This window comes from Oryzias latipes, chromosome 4 (assembly GCF_053564925.1).
Source record: "Oryzias latipes strain Hd-rR chromosome 4, Olatipes_Hd-rR_3.1".
Classification (NCBI taxonomy): Eukaryota; Metazoa; Chordata; class Actinopteri; order Beloniformes; family Adrianichthyidae; genus Oryzias; species Oryzias latipes.
In genome coordinates this window covers 35,701,035-35,722,512 of record NC_136240.1, presented here as the reverse complement: position 1 = coordinate 35,722,512, position 21,478 = coordinate 35,701,035, and the positions used below count along the sequence as shown (strand labels likewise).

General features: G+C 44.5%; 1 protein-coding gene and 1 long non-coding RNA gene across 3 annotated transcripts; one reads left to right on the top strand and one right to left on the bottom strand.

Annotated features, from left to right (window-relative positions):
• Positions 1 to 134: 134 nt before the first annotated feature.
• LOC105354027 (voltage-dependent R-type calcium channel subunit alpha-1E) lies at positions 135 to 19,514 on the top strand. Of its 2 annotated transcripts, XR_013655672.1 has the most exons (24): positions 135 to 192; positions 273 to 353; positions 885 to 938; positions 1,020 to 1,136; positions 6,054 to 6,534; positions 6,627 to 6,740; positions 7,636 to 7,870; positions 7,917 to 8,231; positions 8,295 to 8,362; positions 9,380 to 9,678; positions 9,786 to 9,852; positions 9,942 to 10,070; positions 10,231 to 10,408; positions 10,639 to 10,779; positions 11,043 to 11,196; positions 13,598 to 13,694; positions 14,611 to 14,716; positions 14,805 to 14,912; positions 15,009 to 15,109; positions 16,878 to 16,984; positions 17,087 to 17,255; positions 17,325 to 17,438; positions 17,643 to 18,428; positions 18,507 to 19,514. XR_013655672.1 is itself a non-coding variant. In XM_078946403.1 (23 exons), exons 16-23 carry the CDS (start codon positions 13,620 to 13,622, stop codon positions 17,817 to 17,819), a joined length of 957 nt encoding a protein of 318 aa, XP_078802529.1. In that variant the 5' UTR covers positions 135 to 192; positions 273 to 353; positions 885 to 938; positions 1,020 to 1,136; positions 6,054 to 6,534; positions 6,627 to 6,740; positions 7,636 to 7,870; positions 7,917 to 8,231; positions 8,295 to 8,362; positions 9,380 to 9,678; positions 9,786 to 9,852; positions 9,942 to 10,070; positions 10,231 to 10,408; positions 10,639 to 10,779; positions 11,043 to 11,196; positions 13,598 to 13,619; the 3' UTR covers positions 17,820 to 19,514. The 2 variants fall into 2 exon arrangements, 1 of the variants encoding a protein (XP_078802529.1); XM_078946403.1 differs by having other exon boundaries at positions 17,643 to 19,514.
• Positions 8,353 to 11,372, bottom strand: LOC144991973 (uncharacterized). The gene is made up of 2 exons (XR_013655676.1): positions 11,331 to 11,372; positions 8,353 to 11,278 (listed from the first exon to the last, which is right to left on the bottom strand). It is a non-coding gene; the product is annotated as an uncharacterized LOC144991973 (long non-coding RNA).
• Positions 19,515 to 21,478: the final 1,964 nt, after the last annotated feature.

The following is a 21,478-nucleotide window of genomic DNA, read 5'->3' as shown; positions in this document are numbered from 1 at the left end:
GGAGGCGTCCAGGAGGCATCCTTGAGTTTTCCTTCTCTCTGTTGTGTGCTCTGTTCTCATGTTCCTTTTTTCCAGGGTCTTCAAAACTTTGGCTTGTCCAGCATTTTAGGCAGCAGACAGGAGAAGTTGTGTCCTGCTTTTTCTGGCTTAGATGATGAAGACAACGACAAAGACGAGCTGTCACAAACAGAGGTGCGTTCCGTTTCTTTTGCTATGAAAAATCAAAGTTCCTTACAGACCTGGACTCCGTCTTTGCTCCGTCTTTCTCACAGCTGAGTGATTGTGAATCAGACGATCCACTTAAGGACCGTCATCTGGAACTGGCTCATCTTGGAGGAGGTCTGCAGTACAAGGTAGACCTTTTTACAGCTTTAGTCTTCTGTATTGTGTGTTTCCTGATACTGATTCAGAAAGCTTTGCGCCTCCATTTGCATGTTTTTTTGTGGCAGGACAGTGAAGGCAGCGCTGCAGCTCCAGCTGAAGAGAGGAGTTTGGCTGTAAAAGGACAGCAGAAACACCAAGAACCGCGTTACCACTCATTCATTTTGTTATACATTCGTACTAACCTTATGATTTTATTTCCAGTGCATGATCTGTTAGTTATGGCATGCTAAGACCCCCCCCTACCTTGCCGTCTGTTCATGGACATCCCCCCTCATCCCCCCCCCCCCCTCCCTTCCAGAGCTTGCACTGGCGCTGCAGAAGGCTTGGTTGTGTGCTTGTGCAATCCACACACTACTTGGTCTTGGTTGTGTTTTTGAATATCCGTCAGTCTGCCTCAGCTTCTGAGACTGTGTAGTTCTCTCTCGTTTCCCACGCTTCACCGTTTTTATGTTAGAAAACTTTCTCACCACTGAGTGAATTGTGTGTGTGTGTCAATGCAGGAGTCTGAGACCAGTAAAAACATTGAGGAGGCTCATTCCTCATTGGATGTCAAGGTAATCTGGACTCTACTACCGAGTCATACATTCAACTCTTTGACAGTGTAACTTTTAAACCGATTGAAATGTTGTGACTAGGAGCTGTCACAGAAGGTTCTGGACATCAGCGACCTGTCTGGAACCATGAGCCCAGTGGACAGAGAGGAAAGAGTGGGAACGGGAGAAGAAGAAGGCAGAGGAAGAGCAGCGCTCCAGGCCGGTATTCTGTTGTTTTAAGGTCTCTGTGGAAATGGAGATAGAGATCGCTTTCACTATGATAGAAATGTATCCCCAGTTAACTCTTTCTTTATACCCCTCTGATCATCTTTGGATCTGCTTTCAAAGTGTTCCCAGTGGTCTTTTCATGATGATGATGCTGTTTTTAGACATAATCCAGAAACCTGTGTTGTTTTCTAGGACATAGTGAGACATGGCATAAACTTTCATAGTTATGCTGATGACACCCAGTTATATGTGGCTGTGTCTCCTGATGACATGGGACCCATTGATGACCTTTTAAGTTGTGTTTTAGATATTGAAACATGGATGGGAGAGAACTTCTTAAAGCTAAATCAAGACAAAACTGACATTTTAATTGTTGGTCCTGAAGCTGAGAGAGAAAGGGTCCAATCCTATTTATCAACTTTTAATCTGAATGTGTGCAATAAAGTAAAAAACCTCAGTGTGATTTTAGATGCAGATCCTAACTTTGAAGCACACGCAAACCAAGTTACAAAGACTGCATTTTATCATCTTAGAAATATTGCTCGAGTGAGACCCTTTCTCTCACAAGCCAGTGCTGAAATATTAATCCATGCTTTTATAACTTCTTGGATAGACTATTGTAATGCTCTTCTTTCTGGTGCTAAGAGAAATACTATAAACCCGCTGCAGCTTGTTCAAAACTCAGCTGCACGCCTTTTAACCAGAACCAGAAAGAAGGAGCACATTACTCCAATTTTGAAGTCTTTGCACTGGCTCCCTGTCAGCTTTAGGATCGATTTTAAGGTTCTTTTATTAGTTTATAAAAGTTTACATGGAACTGGATCCTCATTTTTATCAGATTTACTTTTAGTCTATGACCCTCCCAGAGCCCCTCAGGTCCACAGGTGCAGGTCTGGTAGTGGTCCCAAAGGTCAGAACTAAAATTCACGGCGAGGCCTCCTTTCAGCACTGTGGGCCTCGCCTGTGGAACAGCCTGCCTGAGGACGTGAGGGCTTCAGCCACTGTGGAGGTTTTCAAGAAAAAACTTAAGACACATCTTTTTAGTAAAGCTTTTACATAGTTTTTACTTGTCCACATGTTTATTTGATTTTATAAATTTTTATTTTAAAGGAGGGATGTGTATGTGTTGGGTTTTTGCGTGTTTTTATTAATTCATTTATTTTATTATTATTTGCTTTTATTATTGATTTGATTTGATTTGAAATGGTTTATTTCAAGCAATCAAATAGAAATAATACACAAAAACAATATAATCATCAGTTATACATTCATACAGTAACTAATCAAACTTAGGATAATTAGACATAATTAATAAATATTGCTTGAAAGGGAGTGGAAGGAAGCGAATTTATATAATCCCAGCCCGTTATACTATAACCATTTTATTACATGATTTATCAATATCCGGTTCCTAGGTTTTATCAGACAGAATTAATAATCATAAGGTATCAATAAAGCACATGCCAAAGATGAATTACTTAAGTACTACGTCAAAAATAACTATTTTAGAAATCAACATGGCAAATGCAGCATCTGAAATATATGCAAATTATGTTACTTTTAAAAGTCATGCTTTAAAACATAATACTATATCAGTAAAATAGACACAACACTGTTTCAGGAATTTTCATAGCAAAAATTTCATCAAGTATCAAAAGTTAAAAACGTGTGCAAAATTATGCTACATTAGGAAAGATTTTTGAATCAATTTATCAATTTTAGGAGCTAGTGAAGTACTATCATCAAAAGTCAATCAATTTAACAATTTTCAAAGGTGATTAATCAATTGTTTTACTCTTTTTGTATTTTTTTTTTTTTTTTGTATTTTTATTTTATTTTTTTTATATAATAAAGTAATGCTGTGGGGGAAAAATAAAAAGGGTCCATAAACTGTCGAATTGTCCAAGGTTGGCATTTCTTCTTTTACTGATAACAGCCGATTTTCTGGGTTTAAACAGTTAATAGTTTTCTTCCATGTTATGTCTGCAGACATTAGATTCAGGTCCATATCCTTCTTCAGCTGATATCAACTGCGGTGAAAGTTGAGGTCAAGTTGTCTGCATGTCAGAACTCTGCTGTTATTCAGGTTACGTCAGACATACAGAGAAAGTTATGATTCCAGGTGTCATATTTCTTGAAATTATTTGGCTCTTTGATTTGTTACTCCACGTTGTTTCAGACAACCGTAATCAAGCACTTCTCAAAGTCCTTCATGGTGTTCACGACCAGAACCTTGGCCCGGTCCTCTCGACCGAGCGGTTTGACGTAAATCCTGCAGCCTTTAACCCAAGTGTTCTCAATCTACGCTTCCTGAGAAGCCGTGCATGTTTTGAGATTTCAGCATTCCTTCTGGTCAGATGGTCGTTCAGATAAGCAGCCGAACCTTTCAGTTGTTTCCTTTGGTTCATCAAAGCTAGCTTGTGTTTGTGATTCACAAACCTGATGAGGATCGCTGGTTTATCCGTCTCCTTTCTCCTGGAGAGCAGGTGGCAGGTCTCGATGGTATTGAGATCCAGGGAAATCCCTTTAGATGTGAGAAATGAAAGTATTTGCTGCTCCAGCGACGCTGCACCGAACTCCGTATTAGAACTGCTAGCTACGCTAGCATTAGCAGTGCTAGCTCCAGCTGCATTTAGCTTCGCTCGAGGCTTGATTGGTACTCCAGTGAGAATGACATTATTCATCCTTACTTGCTGTTCCACATCGTCCAGTCTTTTCTCCAGAATCTCGACCCGGTTTTCTCGCTGCTCGTTTTGAGCCCGAAATCTTCGGAACTCTTCCATCATCTCCCAGAGCGGTGTTAGCTTAGCCGACACTTGATCCATAAAACTTTTCAGCGTTTCTTGAATAATGTCAAGAGACTTTTTGAGCTCTTCATATTCCTGGGGTTTCTTCGGGGGCATGGTCAGCTATCTTTTTTGGAGAAAATCAACTTTTTAAGTAATTTGAAGATAGTTGTATTCGCAGAGAGGCACGCCACGCGTCCTGCCCGTAACCCGGAACTGGATTATTACATTCTTTTTACTTTGTTTATTATTTTAACTATTATATATATATTTTTATCTTATTTGTTTTATTCTTTCTTTGGGAAACACTTTGAGATGCTATGAAGCATGAAAAGCGCTAAATGAATAAAGTTTAATTTGAATTTGAATATTTTCTGCAGAGCGACAGGAGTTCATTGAAAAGTTCATTGAAAAGGGGGGCCGTTGATGCGGAGCAAACCCGCGCCCCCCTCCCATCACCCCTAACTGAGAGCTGTCTGTTTTCACTATTGACTGTATAGCAGAACTGGACGGACTGCGTGTGACGTCATCCGTGCAACCCACCTTACTTCTGGTTCCAGCCAAGTTTAGTCATGTCAGTCGCCGTTTCCCGCTATACGTCTGTCGCCATGTTGGAACCAGATGTCCTCAGTAATCCTTGATTGAGATGTCGATCTGAGGCCGTTGGAGGGCTGCGTCCTTCAAGGGCCGCGGTCTTCCCGGGCGCCGTTGGTCGGGTCCTTCGTCGAGCGGGTAGGTCTGATGGTAACTGCTGTGAATTTGGACAAGTCTAGCCTTTAGATAATTCCAGCCATTACATTGGTAAATGTCCTGTCGCCTAGCAACTGGGAGTCCTAAACAGAAAGCAGTCGTGAACCAGGCATGGAGCTCAAAGTTTTCCTGGCTTATTTGATCCAACTTTTCATCTTGGAGGTTTTAAATATAAAAAGGCGTAATTATTTCCGTCTCCAGGTCCCGCTTCACAGCCCGCCATTACTGTCAGAAAATCTCTGGGTTCGGCCGCAATGCATCTTGGGAAATGGACAGCATAGAAAAATACACCGGACCAATTCTTAAAATCATGAAAAAGAAGGCCGTATTCGTTGGCCGCATTGGTAGGAGTCGTCGAGTTTGGACAGCACTTGTGGCGGCGCCGTGACTTCAGCAGCCTTTAAATGCAGCCCAGGAAGAACGCTGCCCTCCAGTCTGGACTCAGCATGGTCTACATTTCCAATGCCACCACTCTCCAATCAGGATTGAGCATGTCAGAAGGCCACACCCCAAGCATTGAAGGCGGATTCGGGAGAATCTGTTAAATGCTTCAAACGTTCACCATGAGGCCACCTGCTTTAATTGAGGATTGATCTGATTGCTGCTCCCAGGGGGGAGGGGTCACTCAGTCCAGTTCTTTTATACCGTCGATGGTTTACACCAGGGGTTCTCAAAATGTGGCCTGGGGGCCAATGGCGACCCACGGTAAGATTTTGTGTGGCCCTCAATAAAAGAGAGCCAGAGCAGGTTCCTTTGAGGAAAAACGTGTTGGCGAGCAGAAAAGGCGTTTTCAAGCTAAGTGGACAAATACTTACTTTGTGGTACTTAATGGATAAAGCCCAGTGTCTGATGTGCAAGCAGGTAAATGCAACGCTTAAAGAATTCAATATAAATATTCACTGTGTTACAAATCATAAAAACACTAAGACAAATGTACCGGCGAGGAGTACAGCAATAAGCTCCAACAACTACAACGGGGCTATGCTGCACAGCAAAAATGGCTGAATCCAGTGAAGATGTGACAGAAGCTGATAGCTACTTTGAGGCTTTGGCCCAGCAAACTAAGCCCTTCAGTGACGGGGAGTTTGTAAAAGAATGTATGCTGAAAGCAGCTGACATTGTTTGTCCAGAGCAAAAGAAAGTCTGTCAAATGATACAAATACTAGACGAGTAGAAAACATCTGGAGGACTAATTCGATTTCAGCTGTTCTAAAGGAAATATAGAAGAAGTTCTACAAAGTTGAACATTTCTCGGCTGGAACATTTACTTTAGATAATGCTCTGTTCGGTTTTATTTTAAGTTGACATGTTCAAATTGTTGTGCTTTTGAAAATGCTGAACGTTCTGCCCTCTTTGTTTTGCTTCTTTTTAGGCACATTTTGAGCTGAGACCAAGAGCCTCCCATCCAGAACATTGACCGACTCGTTCTCCATCAGGCCAGCCCAACCCCGTCTCAGTCCTCCCTGTCCGAGCCCCATGTCCTCCATCCGCAGAAGGCCCACAGCTTCCTGCAGAGGCCTGAAACATCTCGAGGCCGACCGGCCAGGAATGTAGAGGAGAGCTCTTTCAAAAAACAAGAGAGCCGCGAAGACTTGGAGCCAAGGATTAGCCAGAAGAAAACCAGCATGGGAAAGAAAGAAGACTGCAAGATGGCGGAGAACAGAGAGACAAGTTTTAGAGAAAGGAAAGAGTCTTGAGAGGAGAAGGAGGGACGCCGAGCTAGTGGTAGAGGAGGAGAAGGAGCCCATGTTGAAGGAAGAGGAGAAGAGGATGCATCTCCTCAAGGAGGAGCTAGCCAGAGAAGAGCAGCAAGAAGAGAGGAAGCTGAGGCTAGAAAGTGATGAAAGGTTTAGGTGTGCCATGATGTCCGCTGTTACGTCCATTCAGGTCAGACTCAACCGTTCTCTGTCGTGAAAGTGCTCACTCTGGGTGTTTTTGTGCCCAGGACTCTGCAACTCCTGTTCCACAGGAGAGAGGGGGAGGCGAGGTTGAAAGAGGAGAGCAGCCGAACACTGGAGGAGCTCAGGGAGGACAGGCAGAAGCAGCAACAGAAACTCAAGTGAGACTCAGACGTTTCACCGCACACGCGCAGTAACCAAACACGTCCAGAGGTTTAAACATGCCTCTGTTATGCTCCAAATCACAAAGATCACACCCTCAATAAGTCCCCAAAGACCCCCAAATCCAGGATCTGCACCCTCAGGCTCCGCCAGGGCCACAAATAAACTTTCACTTTAACCCCCCCTTTTTTTCAAATAACGTGTGTTTTCGTCCCATGAAGCGCATCAGGTGACAGAAAGCAGATGAGATGAGGGAAACTTTCTTCAAGTCGTTTGCAAATAGTAGCCGCCCGTTTCCCTCCGCCAGGCTTCTGACTATGGTGGCCGTTAGGGTCAAACAACCCGTCAGTTTTGGAGTTTACTGAAGCAGAACATCTTGACACGTTTTTGAGGCCGTGTACCACAGAAACATTAATCGAGTTTAGTCAGCGGAATTCATCCTCAAGGAGCAGCAGATTTGACGGTGGATTATTATCATTATTGTCTGTTATTGCTGAAAAGTCAAGGATTTTAGAAGCGCCAGACGGTCCAAAAATATGGTGAGAGTCACATAATTAGCACTGATTTAATTTGAATTTGTTATTTTGCACATTTCTGGCTGAGATGCTCCAACAACAATAAAATGAACGAAGTATGGTATTTTTTTAATGGCTGATGACATCACACCATCTACTACTACATTAGCGACATTGAAATGATCTGATGAGATTCATGGTGTCTTTTATTTTGAGAAGTCATGTGACCCTCTGTTTAAAATGATGAAATATTTTATGTTTAGAAAACAAAAACAATGTTTTTTATGCATAAACATCAACAGATCATTTCTATTTATCATAATTGTAAGAATAAGATAAATACTAAATGGCGCATAATAGTTTAGCACTTTTTTCCTAGGCTCAAAGCGCCTTACAGTCACAAACGGATTCACATTCTGATGGCGGCTTCACAGCCGAACTCTGGCGCCAACCTTCCACCAGAGGCAGGGTGGGGTTCAGTGTCTTGCCCAAGGACACTTCAATACACGAGGTGGCCAAGGTGGGAGTTGAACATCAGAGGTCGACCGCCCTACCTCTTATTTTTCTGAAGGGTGACGTGAGACTGTGGCTTCAAGGAATCAAGCCGTGTGGAGGTCTGCAGACCCCCGCCATAAACCCTTATAACTCTGGTGTGCTCAGGGAGGATAGGGAGGCCATGCTGATGGAGCTGTGCGCTGCTCTGGAGGAGGAACGAGCTGCGGCACGTGAGGAAGTGGAGGCTCGGAAGAAGCAGGACATGAGCGTTTGAAGGTGGAGGCAGAGGAGGAGCTGCAGGCAGAGGAGTCCAGACTCCGGAGGGAGGCGGAGCAGAAAATGAAAGCTGTACAACAGGAGGTGAATGAGTGTGAGGCTGGGAGTCAGATTCTTCTTTACTCTAGGCTAAAACTGAACCCAAACAGTCAGAGGGGGCGCTGGCATCATTGCCAAAACCAGGAGGTCCTGCTGCAGACTAAAGTATGTGTAAGAGGTTCACGTCTGCTCAGAGCAGAACCCCCTCCTCACCCTCTCTCCTGTCAGGCACTAGATCTGAAGAGGAGGAGAAGACGGCTGGAGGGAGAGGAAGTGGATTGCCAGGTCAGGGCAAGGCAAGTTTATTTGTATAGAACAATTCGTACACGAAGTAATTCAAGGTGCTTCACAAAACAGAAAATTGCATCAAAATCACGATACATCATAGAAATAATCAACGTGAAATTTACTTTAAAAGAAAAAAAAAATTTGAAAATTGATTTAAAAATAAAGGAAGGAAAGGAAAGAAAAGTGCAGATAGGACCTTCCAGTCATATACACGGCTAAACAGAAATGTTTTAAGTCTAGATTTGAACATGAACACAGAAGAGGCCTGTCTTACGACTTCGGGGAGGCTGTTCCAGATTTTAGCTGCAGAATATTGAAACACTGATTCCCCTTGTTTAGTTCTGACTCTGGGAATCAACAGGAGGCCGGCCCCTGAGGTCCTCAGAGTACGAGATGGTTCATATGGCACTAACATGTCAGAGATGTACTTTGGTGCTCGGCCATGGAGAGACTTGTACACAAGCAGAGCTGCTTTGAAGTCTATTCTTTGAGGTACAGGGAGCCAGTGCAGAGACCTGAGCACAGGACTAATGTGATCATACTTCCTGGTTCTGGTCAGGACTCCAGCAGCAGCATTCTGGATGTAATGAAGCTGTTTTACAGCTCGTTTGGAGAGGCCGGTGAGCAGGCCGTTACAGTAGTCTAACCTACTGGAGACAAATGCATGGATAAGTATCTCCAGGTCTCGCTTTGAGATTATGTTTTTGATTTTGGCAATGTTTTTCAGGTGGTAAAATGCCGCTGATGTTACTGACTTGATATGGCTGTTAAAGTTCAGGTCAGAGTCCATGATTACCCCAAGATTTCTGACTTGATTTGAGGGTTTAAGAGACAGAGAATGAAGGTAGCTGTTGAGACTTTCTCTTTGTTTTTGTGGGCCAAAAATAATAACTTTGGTCTTGTTTGAGTTTAGCTGGAGAAAGTTGTTCTGCATCCACGCACTGATCTGTTGGAGGCAGTGGCCCATATTCACCTGTTGTCAGTGACACAGGTGCTAACTTTACCCCATGTAATTCCAAACGCAGTTCGGCCATCCGCATTGCCTCACCCGTTCTGCTCAGACTTGACCCAGTGTGATCCGCGACCACGACCAGCTGAGAGAGGAGCTGCAAAGGGGGGAGGAGCAGACGGCCCAAGCCCGGGACCTCATCCACAGACTCCGAGAGGAGAGATATCGAGGCAGGGAGGAGGAGGATAAGCTGAAGGGGGAAATAGACAGAGCCAGGGAGGAGAGCCAAGGAGGACAAGGAGTGGCTGGAGGGCAAGGTGGCACTGCTGGAGGACAGATGCAACTGCCTGGGTCGCAGAGTCAGGTGCTGCACAGGTCTCTGAATCATCTTTGTCTCCCTCCCTAAAAGAGAAATTATTAACCCCTTGATGCCTGAATTTATTCACCGCAAGGTCATCATTGCTGTTTTTGCTTTTGAGTAGATGCTACCAGAAGATGAGTTTGGAGCAGAAGTGGTTTCATGCGTATTTGCATCGCGAGGCATCAAGGGTATAAAGAGTTGTGTGGTTGAGAATCCCACAATAAAGCAAAATGCTTCTTTTATGTCTTCAAGGCTTTACATAGTTTCTTCCTTTTAGTGAGCTGGAAAAGCTGGAAGCACCCAGCGCTCCTCCTAAACCAGAACCAAGCAAAAAGGAGGCAACAGCTCCCTCTAGTGACCAGACGGTGGTCTGCAGAGGCAGGCCAGAGACGAGGTACACGGGCAGGTACAGGAGCACGGATGAGCCACCTGGAATCAGATGAGAAGCTTAATTTTAGCCTTAAACACTGCTTAGTTTGAACAGAAATGGAATGAAATGATGACGGTGATGATGATGAGGTGTTGTCACCGTTTCTCAAACCTTCACGTGGGTTCGTCTCTATAAGGGTTCGGCAGTACATCTCCTCTCACGGAGCGTCCATCCAAAAGACCAAACTCTTCCTGGAGAAGGAGAGCAGCCGGCTGCAGGAGCGGCAGGCAGCTCTGCAGGCGGCCCAGGCCAGCTCGTCTCAAGGCCATCGTCTTCTGGGGGTCACCGAGGAGGTGATGAGAAGCCTTCAGCAGGTACGGAGGGGGGGGCGGAGTGGCTGACTGTAAACAAAGGCCTAAAGAGTTCCCTCCTGTTCCGCCCAGGAACAGGAGGGAACTCCTGGTTTGTATGTACCGTTTGTAGTAGTTTGTTAAATCTAGTCTGGGATCTTCTTCTTTATTTCTTTGATCAGTGCCCCATTGACCAGTAGCATCTCCACCATGAAAAGATAAAGAAACTGAATGTTTTCCTCTTTTTCTGCCAGGAATGCTCAAGTGTGGAAGTGGCTGGAACTTTGAGACCTGAATCAAATCCAGTTTGATTTGTAGGAGTGCATTTCATTCCATATTGGGAAGTGTTCATAAAGCAAACTTCACTAAGCCAAAGGAAAAGTCCTTTTCGTCAGGTACTATTTTGCAGAGTTTTTGAGGATGTGGAGCCAGTGAAATGTGTGCTCAAACACACAGCAAGAAAGAAAAATCTAGTCTGTGCTGCCCCTCAGAATAACAATAAAACCGCTAAGACACAAACTTAATTATGTTACCAGTGTAATTATAGACTAAAAGGCAGAATGTTGTAGATAGAAATAGAGGCTTTTGTCAAAAACTTCAAGGAAGTTTAAGGTTTTCTGGTTAATTCTGCATTTCTTCCCTCTCTTCCTTCCATCAGGGCATCCCACCGTCCCAGCCAAAGTCCTCTCCGTCCTCAGTGCCATTCGTCCCTCACACGCTGTGAGCCTCCCAGATCAACTCTGGAACTGGACCCCTCAGGGCGGCTCGAAACCCGCCCCTCCCATTAGCACAGGGCCCTCCAGACATCTCAGGTCTGCACCTTTGGATCTGCCGCTTCCCTCCAAACCACCTACCTACCCACCCACCCAACAACCTACCTACCTACCCACCCACCTACCCATCAACCTACCTACCTACCCACCTACCTACCCACCCACCTAACAACCTACCTACCTACCCACCCACCTACCTACCTACCCACCCACCCACCCAACAACCTACCTACCTACCCATCCACCTACCTACCCACCCACCCACCCAACAACCTACCTACCTACCCACCCACCCAACAACCTACCTACCTACCTACCCACCCACCCAACAACCTACCTACCTACCCACCCACCCAACAACCTACCTACCCACCCACCCAACAACCTACCTACCTACCCATCCACCTACCTACCCACCCACCCACCCAACAACCTACCTACCTACCCACCCACCCAACAACCTACCTACCTACCCACCCAACAACCTACCTACTCACTCACCCAACTACCTACCTACCTACCCACCCACCTACCTACCTACCCACCCAACAACCTACCAAAACCTACCCATCCACCTACCTACCCACCCACGTACCCAACAACCTACTTAACTACCCACCCACCTACCTACCTACCTACACACCCAACAACCTACCTATCCACCTCCGCTTCGCATCAGACGGTTCAGGCTTCCACCCACCTACCCAACAACCTACCTACCTAAACCACCCACCCAACAACCTTCCTACCGACCGACCTACCTACCTATCCACCTATCTCTACGGACAAATCGCTTTCCGGATGGAAAAATTGACTATAATTGGTGAACTTTCACTTTATTTTCTATATTTCACCATGATCGCTTTTTCTATGGACGCAGCTATCTTGTCTTCCCGACCAAATTGACCAATGATGGGACGTTTTAGTTGCTTTTGGATGCTGTTGCTTTTGTATGTACCGTTTGTAGTAGTTTGTTAAATCTGGTCTGGGATCTTCTTCTTTATTTCTTTGATCAGTGCCCCATTGACCAGGAGAACCCCCCCCCCCCCCCCCCCCCCCCTTGTAGATTTTTTTGATCTGACCGCAGAATAACCGACCACACTGATCAAAACTGAAGCATTTGAATACATTCCTCTATGTAATTTTTATATTTCCTAATTATAATGATTTAGTTCAGTTTTGCTCAAAAAAATATTATTGACATTAATTATAGTTATTAAGTATTTGGTGGTTTGGTCCCACACTCCTTTAAAAAATAATGTTTACAATGTTTAATTTTGTTTGTATGTTTGTTTTGATATTTCCCAGATTACTAAGTATTGGTGTTAAAGAATTGATGTATTATGTTATAGAAAGAGAGTTTAAAGCAGATCCCATATTTTGCTGTAACTATAGTTTGAGAAAACAGTATTTCTAAAGCAGAATTGTTTCAAATAAATGAGGTACTTTTATAGAATATCATAGTTACTGGTGTTCTTTTTGCCATTTGGGGCTTTGATGTTACTATATTTTAGCAATTGTATGTTTTGCAGACTTAAGGAAAAGCTTAGATTGTAGGATTGTGTTACTTTTAGCAATTATCCAAATTCTTTTTTAGAACCAGCAAGTCCTTAATGCCGATTAAAACTAGGGGTTTGAATTTTGATGAATCATGATGCTCCTATTAGTCTTAGTTTCTTGATTTAGAAGTGAATAACTAGCTGCCAGAATGTACCAGAATGCATCTAAGACCATGTACTTTTCAAAAATTTCGCCCCGCGGCCGCCATATCACTCAAAGAAAAGTTCAGGGATTTTATCTTTGCCTCGCTTTCATCCCTGGTTGATGCGTAGCCCCTGTCTATACAGTGAGCATGCAGGTAAAGTAATGCTATTGTAATTTGTTGCAAATATGCGTTTGGGATTGTATTAACAATCCAATCTTTTTACATTTTCACAAAAAATGCAAAACTTTACACAAAATTCTGTAAATAAGCTGATTGTTTTATTTTGCTATCCTTCAAAAAAGTTAATGACAGAGAGACGGGCGGACAGACGTTCCATTTGCTAAAAACTGCAGAAAGCTTTGCCTTAAACAAAAATATCAACCTGTAAACAAACATGAGAACAGCAAACATGCACTTTAGTCCTTTTCTATGTAAAATCAAGGATGTTTTTCACAAATATCACAATTTTATCTACTGGAATTAAAGAAAAAGTATTTTTATTTTCTCACTTTTTATATCTTCATTTTTCCACTGACACCTCTGAAGTTATACTTAACTCGGTGTTTTGGTCTCAGAATTTTTCTCACTCAAAGAAAGAATGATGCACTTAGACGATGGTCGTCTAAAATAATATTTAATTTTTATATGTAAATGCTGCTCTCCTCAATTGTCAGGAGTAAAAAAACAACCTTACTGTGTCTGTGTGGCAACTAAAGACATGTATGTTCTTTCCAGTGGAAGGATCCACTATAAGGAGATGTACAAAGTTGTTCGCACTATCTCACCTCCTCTGGGCTTTGGAAAGAACTGCCCCCACAGGGTGGCATGCAAGGTTTGGTTCCCCCCATGTCCACCAACTCCCCTCAGCTTATTTCATGTGGGATCCTTCCTTGATCCCTCCTTTCTTTTCCGCCATCCCTGCTTGACCTTTGGGGTCGTCCTCCTCGGGTTAAAGACGTGACTGTAGTCTCGGGGTACTAAGACACAGGATGCCCCGTATCCTATCATAAACACATTTACTGCTAGATAAAAGCTTTGGGGAAAATGTTGAGGAATTTGAGGGAATTCTGTGTCTTCCTACCCTTTTGGATCTGGGGGTTCAGGTTGTGTGATCTAGTGAAGCTTCCTGCAGAGGTAAGTATGGATATTGGAACCAGATCCATTGAGGCTGTCATTCCTTTGCTCCTCCTGTCCACTGAGCTCCTGTTCCCCAGTTTCTATGCTCGGTTCTCGGCATAGAAAGGTTTTTATCTCTCCTGCTTAACTCTTTCCTTATGTGTGATGCCTGAAATAATCCTATCTCTTGTATCTCTTTCACTCTTGTCCCTTTATTTACCCCTCTACCCCTCCTGTGCTTCTTTCCTGCCCCATCCTTTGGGAATGCACCCTCCCAAATGCCTCTTTTCTTTTCCATGTTTTCCCTCTTCTCTCCTCCTCATCATTTTCATCTACATGGCTTCCTGGCACCCACAGTTGCCGCATCCATTACACTGACATGTATGAGATGTTGACCAACATGTCGCCACCTCTAGGCCTGGGCAAGAAATGCCCCTCCAAGGTGGCATATAAGGTAGACTAAACACTAGAGACAGCCACTGCTTTGTGATCTAACCCACAGAGAAGATGGTTTGCTGCCTTTATCAATAAACATTTACTATCAAATTGATCTTATTTCAATCTTATTTTACTTAAACAATTTTGAGTTTCGAGTCATTTCTGGCCCTAATGTGTTCACCTTTTCCTATCAGAGACTTGTTCTGATGAACATGCCTGTGGATGACGACATGAGCGTCCACTTCACATCCACCCTCATGGCGCTGATCCGCACCGCCCTCGAGATCAAGATTGCCAGAGGTTAGTGTGGACACCTTAAATTATTTGCATATTCACCTCTAAAAATGTGTTCCAGTGTGAGAACATGTCTTTCACACTTGGCTTTTAGGAGGAGAAGATAGAAACCAGATGGATCTGGATCTGCAGAAGGAGATCGGCGTTATTTGGCCTCATCTGTCCCAGAAGGCGTTGGACCTGCTGGTCCCGATTCACAAAGGTAACATCTTTGCAGACGTTCAGAACAATTAACTCACCACTGAAAAAGAATAGTTCTGATATGAAATAGTCTCATTCTTTTTTCTTTTCTGTGCAGCAAGTGACATGACCATAGGGAAGATCTATGCTGCCATGATGATCATGGATTACTACAAACAAAACAAAGCCAAGAAGTTGCGACAGCAACTAGAGGAACAGGTATTTCCATTTTATTAAATTTTATATTGCAACTTTTATTTTCTCTTTTTTTAAGCATCTGGTTGTTTTAACAGACTTATCTAGAAGTCCATGACAACTCAGTCATGACGGACAAGGAGGAAACACCAGATTAACGCTCAGGTTTTCTGGATAACAGAAAAAATCTATTATATAATTTAATTTAGAACAGCTTTACCCAAAGTTGCAGCAAGACATGACAAAAATCAAATGAGAAAACCAGTAAAGCTTTTACAAAAAGGGCTTTTGAAAAAACATTCCATTCTATGGTAATCCATAGGATAATAATAAATAATGAATAATAATGAGAAGCCCAGAAGGCTTCTTAAACGGAATCTTTTCATAAAACAAAGAGTCGCTGAGAGGCTGACGCTGGGTCTGATTGTTGAATGAAACTCTCAAACAAATCATGAAGCACAATGAAGTTCGTATTTTGAACTTTTAATAGTGAAAGGGGTAATTAAATCCACTTATTATAACATGATAGAAAAAAGCAAAGAATCAAGAAAAAACACACAAAAAGGTGAGTTAAATCTACTTGATGTTGCCACCAGGTGATTACCGCCAATAATACTATAATCCAAACAAAAAAAATATTCAATCCCCATAATAAAGACCTAACTTAATTCATGGCACCTACAGTCAAAGTGTTTCATTATTAGAATACGCTCAAAGCACATTTTCTGATCCTCTGCTGCAGAACAGTGTCTGTTCAAAGTTCTTAAAGTGTATAATTGCAAAGACATTTTTATGTGATTCTACACCAATGTTTGTATTTGCTGGTAGCACCAAAGGTGCTCTAAGTGCTACAATTGACCTACTTGTATTAATAATCCAAGTAAATCTGCGGCAGCAGGAGGATCTGAATCAACACGAAGTGTATTTTATTTTGAAAGGAGCTTGTATTTGCTGATGTGAAACGTAAAAGAAAAAATACAACAATTCAATGATTGTAAACTAGCTAGTTTACAATCTAGTAAAACAGCTACAATTTGTGGATGAATACCTTAAGGGCCACAAAAGTATAAATAAAGGTGAAGTGGGAATCTGCAGCTCTCACTCGTGTAAGAAACTGGTCCGATTGGTCCTTTGAAAGTCGCAGACCCCGGCCCTAAAAAGAAGAAATGGCTTAACCTCTTAGGACTCAAGCTAATATTTGAGCTAACCTTCCGCCCATGTGGGGCCCAGTTACATAGAATTAACTGCTATGAGAATATAAGCCAAAATGTCAGGTCTGCAGAGGTTAAAGGCAAATAGAGCCACGAAGCAAAACTGCAATTTCTATCTACAAAGACATGGGTTTGAGCCGACTGTTAGTTTTTAAATCAACTGGTGAGATTTGTGGGTCTGGATTGGACTGATGTTCACGTCCTGCACAAAAACACAAACCAGACCTTTTCCTAATTATCTTTTACCTTTTTAAGAGTGCTGACCGTCCCAATTTTGCTTGACAATGGCATTGTCGTCCATCCATCCTATTGACCTGTCAGCTCTGAGCTACACGAGTCAGCTTTAGGTTTGTCAAAGACATGAAAAACGGAGCAAGTTCTGCAGCTTTTATAGTTCTTCTCAACAGTATGTCTGGCAAAGAGTGAACGCCTGCAAATATCTGTGAGTCAATAAAGGTTTTTTTTGTTTTGAATTGCGTCTAAGGGTTTGATCAAGCAGCAACTAAGAAACTTTCTGCCTTCATGATATGTTGAGTCAAAACAAACAAAACTAGGATGGATTTCTCTTTTTCCTCTCATAGAAACACGCTCCCATGTTCCAGCGAATGGATGCATCTTCTCTTCCTCAAGAAATCCTATGCAATGTGAAGTCTCTGTCGTTCCTCGGGCACAGCGCTGGATCTGCTCTGTAAATTCTCACCTTTTTTTCTCCTAACTGCTGTTTTCACCTCTGGTGTTTGGTTTTTTCTGCTGCAAGATGTCCCACCCTGTTCTTGTTTTGTGCCCACAGCACCAGAGGAGGGTTTGTGGCGCTCAGCCCAGTTTCCCCCCAGGAAATGTTTGTGCAGCAGTTGCCCTGCTCCCGGCAGGAGAAGGAGGAAGAAGAGGATGCGGACTACCGTTCCCCCTACCACCCCTACCGCCACCGTCTTCACTACCATCAACATTTGCACACGCTGGTGAATCCCTCGCTGCTTTTTGTCCGCATCACTCCATTTTGATCCTAAATGCAGCCTCCACCTGTGCAGGTGCCAGAGGTAGTGCAGTACAACCAACTGATGCAGCAGACACTCAGTAAATCACCTCAGCGCACTGCATCAGTTAGAGCATCTTCCATGCCGAGACTGGCTATTGACCCGCAGGTAATTCAGAATGATCACCTTCATAATTTCTTTTATGCAGCGAGTAACACTATGAAAAGGAGAAATTCAGAAGTTCTCATCTTCTCCAGGTTCGTCTATCGCCCTGATAGTTCCTGCCGGCAGCAATGGAACTAAATGATTGGATCAAACGGCAGCAGTGAAGGGAATGTGACCAATATTTCTGTCTGTTTCTTATGCATGAAGCCCGGATTGTCAGCAGACACCAAGTCCATGAAACGTTCCTTCTCCACCATCGGAGACCAGTGTGTGAACGGCCTCTGGCAGGAGCAGCACTCTCTGGAAAGAATAAGTCCAGACGCCGCCTACAGACCCCGGCAGAGGAGCTTTAGAGGTCAGTTCCCTCTTTTTCTGACCCGTTAACCACTTGACCATCATAATGGTTAGATACTTCTGCAGACGGAGGTTTGATGGTTACAGTAAAAACTCAGCTTTAGTCAGAATCATCAGTTTTAGGCTGACATGGAAACTCTACAACAGCTCGAGTGACGTTATCTTTTAGGGACATGCTCTGCACTTAATTCAATTCAATTCAGTTTTATTTGTATAGCCCAAAATCACAACAACAGTCGTCTCGATGGGCTTCGAAGTAAAACATGAAATCAAAAGGATCACGAATACAAAGAGTTCAATAGAAAAATACTAAAATGAACTAACAAACTGACTAAGCTATACTGGCATCCCTGCCCTTAGACCCCCCTTCGCGGTAAGGAAAAACTCCCAAAAAAAATGGATTCTGGAAAAAACGAAGAAACCTCAGGGGTGCCCACATGAAGGAGGGATCCTCCCCCAGGACGGACAGGCGATTTACCAGAACTCTTAGAGAAGAATTAACTTATCTAAATCTACAACTACATATATAAAGTCCAGCAGACGAGCTTCATCCAGCCGTGGTTGTGGGGACAGTCAAAGGCGCGAGTCGAGCCGGAGACAGGAACCACAGCCAGGTGTAGGAGCAGGAGCAGAGACGAGGTACTCGGTCAGGTACAGAGCAGAGACGAGCCAGAGGCAGGATCCACAGCCAGGTGTAGGAGCAGGAGCAAAGGCGAGGTACTCAGTCAGGTACAGAGCAGAGACGAGCCAGAGATGAGCCAGAGGCAGGATCCACAGCCAGGTGTAGGAGCAGGAGCAACGGCGAGGTAAACGGTCAGGAACTGGAGCATGGATGAACCAACTGGAGTCTGGAAGCACTCCCACTCCGCAGGAGGGGAGAGGAAAAGAGGGACAATACATGAATCACTGTACCAAACAGAAGCATGGAGAGCTAAATGTTAAATGATGATCAAAAATACAGGAGAGGAAGGGTAGAAGTAGAAAAGAAAAGAGGACAGAACCCCAGTGCACCATAGTTACCCCAGCTTCAACTTCTAGCAGCCTTTTAAAAGAAATAGTTATTATTAAGTTTAATTTAAACAAATTAACATTAAGTTAAATAATCTCTGAATACTAACTAGTCTGACAATAAGCCTGTCCAAATAGGAATGTTTTCAGTCTAACTTTGAATGTAGAAACTGAGTCGGCCTCTCTTCCATGAGCTGGGAGTTTATTCCATAAGACAGGGGCTTGGTGACTAAACGCTCTACCTCCAACTGTACTTTTACTAATTCTAGGAACCACAAGCAGTCCTGCATTTAGTGAGTGAAGTGTTCTGATTGGTTGGTAAGGGACTATGAGGTCCTTAATATAGGACGGGGCCATTCCATGTAAGGCCTTATAGGTTAACAGGAGGATCTTGAACTTGATTCTGGAATCAACTGGGAGCCAATGGAGCGAAACTAACACAGGAGTGATGTGATCTCTTCTGCTGGTTCCAGCTAACAATCTAGCTGCTGCGTTCTGAACAAGCTGGACACTTCTTAAGGAACTCTTAGGACACGCTGCTAACAAGGAGTTACAGTAATCCAGCCTCGACGTAACAAATGCATGGATGAGTTTTTCAGCATCACTCTTAGAAAGTAGATTTCTGATCTACCCTCTCCTGACCCCCCTCCTGTGGTTGCCGTATGGAGTGGGCCCCCCCTCTTTCGGTTTTATTTGCACCTTAGACATGTAGGGCCCTTGGTAGGGGGTGTGCTTGGACATCACTGCCAGCAAGCAGCGGATGTCCTCCTAGCACCCTACCCGCCAATTTTTACCGCACCTTAGACATTTAGGGCCCCTTGGTAGGGAGGGTGAGGGGACGTCACTGTGAGTAATCAGGAGACGTCCCCTTAGTGCCCTACCCGCCAATTTTAACCGCACCCCCCTTAGTACACACACCCCTCCCCCCTCAATATATACATCCCAACATAAACACACACACACATGCACACACACACTCTCTCAAACACACATACACGCACACACATTTTGCAAGGAAGGTGGGACCTAGGACCATCTGTCCCCTGCCTTTTCCCTGGTGGGGGGTACGGGCCCCTTTGCAACGGCGGCTGTGTCCCCGGGGTGCCGGCTTCCTGGGCCCGGCGTTGCTCTCTCCGCGCGGTGGGGGGGGTTCACATTACATCTGAGCCGGGGGTGTTCGTGTCCCTGGGGGGTGGGTTCTGGTCCTTGCTCCTGAGTGCTGGGCCCCGCCAAATTTTCAACTGTGGCCGAGCCTGGTCGGGCCATATTTACAACACCCCTTGTGGGCCCTCTTTTTTCCCCGGTGTTCCCCCCTTCTGGGCGGGGGCGGCGGGCCCCTGCCTCGCTCCTCCCTGGACCAACCGTGGGCCGGGCGGATGGCTGCCTGGAGTGCGGAGTGGGTCTCCCTTGGGGGGTCCTGGCTCGTACCTGGGGTTGGGGCGGGGGGATGCCCGGAACTCCTGGGTGGTGGTGGGGTGCTCGTCTGGGGCTGTGGGCGTCCTTCTCCGGTGGGGCCCTGCGTTGGGTTCTCCCGGTGCGGCGGGGGGGCTGCTCTCCTGGTTGGGCTGGGGCGGCGCCCTCTTTCCCTCCGTGCCTCCCTGCTCTCTGGCTCTGGGGGCCTTGCGGCGGCCCTGCTGGCCCTGGCCTGGGTGGCGGGCTTGGTCGCCCGGGCGGCGGTTGTTCCCTGCCAGTTCCCGTGTGGCGTTGGGGGGATTCCGGCTGCCGCTGCTGGTGCGGTGGGGGTCTTGGGGTGGGGATGGCTGGGCACTCTCCCTCCTTCTTTTCACGTTCCACCATCCATTTTAGAAGAACATAAACACTCACCTGAGCACAGGTGTTAGCTCAACAGACTGAATGACTGAAATATTTCACACTAGTTGGTTTTAAGGCATAAGTATGCGTGTGAACACTATCTGTTTTGTGTACAACCTTACCATAATGATTAACAACCAGTAAACTTGTTGCTTTATGCTGCTTCATGGTCTTATCCCCCTTCCCCTCCTATTATCACCCCCTACCCCCCCTCTCTCTAACGTCCCTCTCTCTTCTTCCCCTCTTTCCTTTTCCGTCCGGTCCAACACCAAAGATTTTCAGACATGTTTGAAATTAATAAAGTTTGGCCTCAATTACAAAAGGGGTTTATTCAGACATACCTTTGGTTTGTCTGAAGATTAATAACCCCTCTTGTTAAAGTAAAATATGTCCAACCCAAGACGCCCTCAGCTCTCATCTGTCTGCCTAGCTGTTGGACAGGACAAGTTAAAAAAAAAAAAAAAAAAAAAATTTCTGATCTTAGCAATATTCCGCAGGTGAAAAAAGGCAGTTCTACACGCCTGAGATATGTGAGCCTTAAATGATAAATCCTGGTCAAATAAAACCCCAAGGTTTCTAACTGTGGAATTGGGGGCTATACTTACACCATCCAGGGAGACTATCTGAGCAGACAGAGCATCTCTGAGGTTTTTAGGACCAAGTATAATGACCTCAGTTTTTTCTGGGTTCAAGAGGAGGTCATTGATTGTCATCCAGGTCTTGATGTCACTGATGCAGGCATTCAGTTTCTCTATATGGTCATTCTGGTCAGGCTTCATGGATAAATACAACTGCGTATCGTCGGCATAACAATGAAATTTAATGCTGTGTTTCCTGATTATGTTTCCTAGGGGTAGCATATAAAGCGT